Raw genomic sequence first — 3,649 nt, 5'->3', positions numbered from 1 at the left:
GGGCCACGGCCCGGGGGGGGTGCGGAGGGCCGCCAGCGAGGCGGAGGCAGGCGAGGATGGCCGGAGCCTCCTGGCAGCCCCGTGTTGTGTCGGACACAGTCTCTGGTCCGAGAGAGTCGGTGTCCCTGAGGCCACCTCACCCAGGGGAGCCCGTATGTTTTCAGAACTGCTTTGCAATGGAGGGCAGGTTACCAGTCGCCCCAAAGTCGGGACCGAGCGCTTGTGCGGCTCCTACGTTGTCCCTTTGAAGACCTGGGCTTGCCGTGGGCTCAGAGTCCCAGCTCCCCTCTGCTCCGAGGCTGCGGGCCAGGCTGGCCTGTGTGCAGGTGACTGGGAGCCGGTGGCCTGCGTGGCAAGGGCTTCTCCGTGGACACGCCTCGGCTGTCATTTCAGAAACGTCTGCCAAGGAAGGGCTGCTGCTATGGTGCCAGCGGAAGACCGCGCCGTACCGGAACGTGAACATCCAGAACTTCCACACCAGGTGAGTGCCAGGCCGACGGCCTGCGGCGGGGTGGCCGGGGGCACCCGCGGCTTCCTGCTCCTGTCCGAGAGGCTTTCATGGCTGGAGAACTAGGCCAAGAATTCTCCATGCTCGAGGGCTGGGGTGCCGATGGGACAGCACTGCGTGTGCGTGTGCGTGGCGTCAGGGCAGGTCTGCGTTCGCGATTCGGGGTACGAGGACGCAGCCTTCTTTAGCCTTTGCTGGGTGTCGGAGAAGGTGACGGGCTGTCCCCTGTGCCTTGCCGAACATGGGAAGGGACTTACTCCCTCAGCTGTGCTCTGCCGAAGTTCAGGGAAAGTGGAAAATCACAATTGAGTCACGGAGGAGCCGGGTCACATGGGACCCAGATACCGCGGGAGCCCCGCCGCCCTTCTCTGCTCCCTCATGCAGACGTGCGTCCCGTCTGTGTGAGCAGTGGGGTGGTTGCATGCTCGCCTTCGGAAGGTGGGCTCCTGTGAGTGCAGACGGGCCTGACACTGGCCGTGGGTCAGCAAAGGCAGGAGCAGGTGAGCCACTGCGAAGGTTAGGGAGCTCCTAGGTGGGCAGCACCACAGTGTTGGCGGAGCCAGGCGTTGGCAGAGGACGGGGAAGGCCTGCACCTCCTTGCTGTGCGGCCACGAGCAGCTGGTGTCCCTCAGCCCAGGCCTGGGCTGACCCCATAAAGCTCCTTTCCTTTCTCCCCGGCCCAGATGCCCCAGCCGGTCTCAAGGGGAAACCCAGCCACCCTGTCAGGGTTTCCTCCTGCCCTGGCCTTTGGAGGCTCTGAACCCCGACTCGTGGCACCCACAGCCTGCTGCACCCCATGAGGTGGTCGTGCTGGCTGGGCAGCGGTCTGGAAACAATACCCTCCTGCCTCTCCCGCCTGCCTTTGCCTTAAAGCGGGAAGGCAGGGGCGCTGCCATGAGCTGAACTTGGGGGAGAGCTTCCTGGTCAGTGCCGGGTGGGGGCCGCCCTTCTGCATGTTTGCTGGGCAGAGCCTGAGGCGGTGCCAGGACAGAGCTAGGCTGGAAGGGTGGGGCTCCTGCCGGACAGTGGAGGGCAGAGCCTTGGCCAGACCCTGAGATGGGAAGGAGGGGAATGAGGGGTGGAGATGGCAGTGAGCCAGGGCCCCCAGCTGGTGGGGTGGGGTGACGGGAAGGGGCGGGGCCTCCAGGCCTCACCTGCCAGGAGGAAGGGACAATGGAGGCCGCCCGCACTGAGTCACCCTGCTCTTGCTTCTCCGCCGGGCGCAGCTGGAAAGACGGCCTGGGGCTCTGCGCCCTCATCCACAGACACCGGCCCGACCTCATCGACTACTCGAAGCTCAACAAGGTCATTCTGGGTGGCCTGGCATGCAGTGTCCCCGTGTGCACCCAGCATGTCACCCCGAGAATGAGCACCCCAGCACTGACCCCACACAGCCCTGCTACGCAAGGCCCCCCCAGGGAAGCCGGGCCTCCCAGCAGGCCTCCCCCTTCTTGTAGCAGGGAGAGTGCCAGGAGACGCTGAGCTCCTGGGAGGCCAGACTTGGGCCGTGTCGTCGGTCGGTTCTCTCAAGACCTCCAGTCCCCACGTTGCAGGGAGGAGCGGGGGCTGCTCCCGGCTTTTCTGAGACTCCTTTCCTTTTCTGGAGGAGCTGGCCCTCAGGGTCGAAGGCCTTCACCCTCACACAGGAACAACCTCAGGACTGTCCCAGCAGGGAAAGGAGACTGCTTGGGGTCTCGGGACTTGTTCTTGTTGCTTAGTAGTTTTGCTCTTTTTCAGAAAATTCAACCTAGAAAAAAAAATTTTTTTTGAGAGGTTTTTGCTATAGGGCGTGTGCTCACCAGACAGACAGAGAGACAGAAAGTGAGAAATCACCCCCCGGGGAGGATGGCCGCGCCACAATCCCTTCTCCTCCATTTTCCTCTCGGGATCTTGGGCACACACACACACACACACACACACACACACACACACGCCCAGCGTGAGTTTTAAGCCACCAGGTCTGGGACGCGAACCGCGGTTGACTACGTGGGGCTAACTGCTGGTTCCGTACCTAGAAATTTTTTTAAGGGAAATTTTTACTATAGGTTGTATATGCTTACCAGAGAGATGGAGAGACAGAGACAAAAAGCAAGCAATCACCCCCAGGGGCTGGCTGTGCTGCAGCCCCGTCTCTGTTCTCCCGTCTGGATCTTGGGCACACATGCACACACGCCTGTGTGAATTTGAAGCCTCTGGGTTCAGGACTCAGACCATGGCTGGCTACGTGGGAGTCCAGTAATGTAACTAATAACACCAACTGCTCATTCCTCCACTTAAAAAAAATATTTTTGGAGAGGTTTTTGCTGTAGGGTGTGTGCGCTTTCCTGAAGGACAGAGAGAGACAGAGAGACAGAAAGACAGAAAGTGAGAAATCACCCCACAGGGGGATGCCCATGCCGCAATCCCTTCTCCATTCTCCTCTCAGGATCTTGGGCACACACACACACACGCCCAGTGTGAGTTTAAGCCACCGGGTCCGGGATGTGAACCGCGGTCAACTACATGGGAGTCTAGAGATACAGCTGTTATGTCAACCGCTGGTCTCGACTTAGAAATTTTAATTCTTCCCTTACGTGTAAGGTTCAGTGTTCTTAGGTCTCAGGTGAATGTTTGAATTCTTTCTTTCTTTTTTTTTGAGAGGTTTTTGCTATAGGGCGCGTGCGTTTGCCAGACAGACAGAGAGAGACAGAGAGATAGAAAGCAAGAAATCACCCCCCAGAGGGGATGGCCACACTGCAATCCCTTCTCCATTCTCCTCTCGGGATCTTGGGCACGCACGCACATGCGCCCGGCGTGAGTTTAAGCTGCCAGGTCTGGGACTCGAACCGCAGTCGGCTACATGGGTGCCCAGCAACATAGCCATTACGCTAACTGCTGGCCCCTGAATTCTTTCTTTAAAAGTAGTTTTTAAAATGTTTTCTGTGATGGAAAAAGGAACCAGTGTCTTCCCAAATCTGGTGCTGGGTGGGCCATGTGGCCTAGAGCTAGGATTCCGAAAATTCCGGGGGGAGCACGGTCCACACTGGGCACTCCCGAGGTCGTCCACGTTCTGCACACACTTCTCACCCGGGCCGTGTGCTGGCCGCCCGTGCCATTTACTCACCGCCCTCTGCCATGTGCTTGCCACCATGGCCACCCGCG

At 59.5% G+C, this 3,649-nt stretch overlaps 1 protein-coding gene across 3 annotated transcripts in view; it reads left to right on the top strand.

Annotated features, from left to right (window-relative positions):
* The window catches only part of ACTN2 (actinin alpha 2), a 54,734-nt gene that overhangs the window by 7,638 nt on the left and 43,447 nt on the right, over positions 1-3,649 (top strand). For all 3 annotated transcript variants that reach the window (XM_006145952.3, XM_027770832.1, XM_006145951.3), the window contains exons 4-5: positions 394-481; positions 1,735-1,813. In XM_006145952.3, coding sequence (XP_006146014.1) covers positions 394-481; positions 1,735-1,813 — 167 coding nt within the window. The remainder of the gene's footprint in view (positions 1-393; positions 482-1,734; positions 1,814-3,649) is intronic.

Source organism: Tupaia chinensis, unplaced genomic scaffold (assembly GCF_000334495.1).
Source record: "Tupaia chinensis unplaced genomic scaffold, TupChi_1.0 Scaffold000161_1, whole genome shotgun sequence".
Lineage (NCBI taxonomy): Eukaryota > Metazoa > Chordata > Mammalia > Scandentia > Tupaiidae > Tupaia > Tupaia belangeri.
The sequence above is the reverse complement of the archived record's forward strand: the minus strand, read 5'-3'. Positions and strand labels throughout refer to the sequence as shown.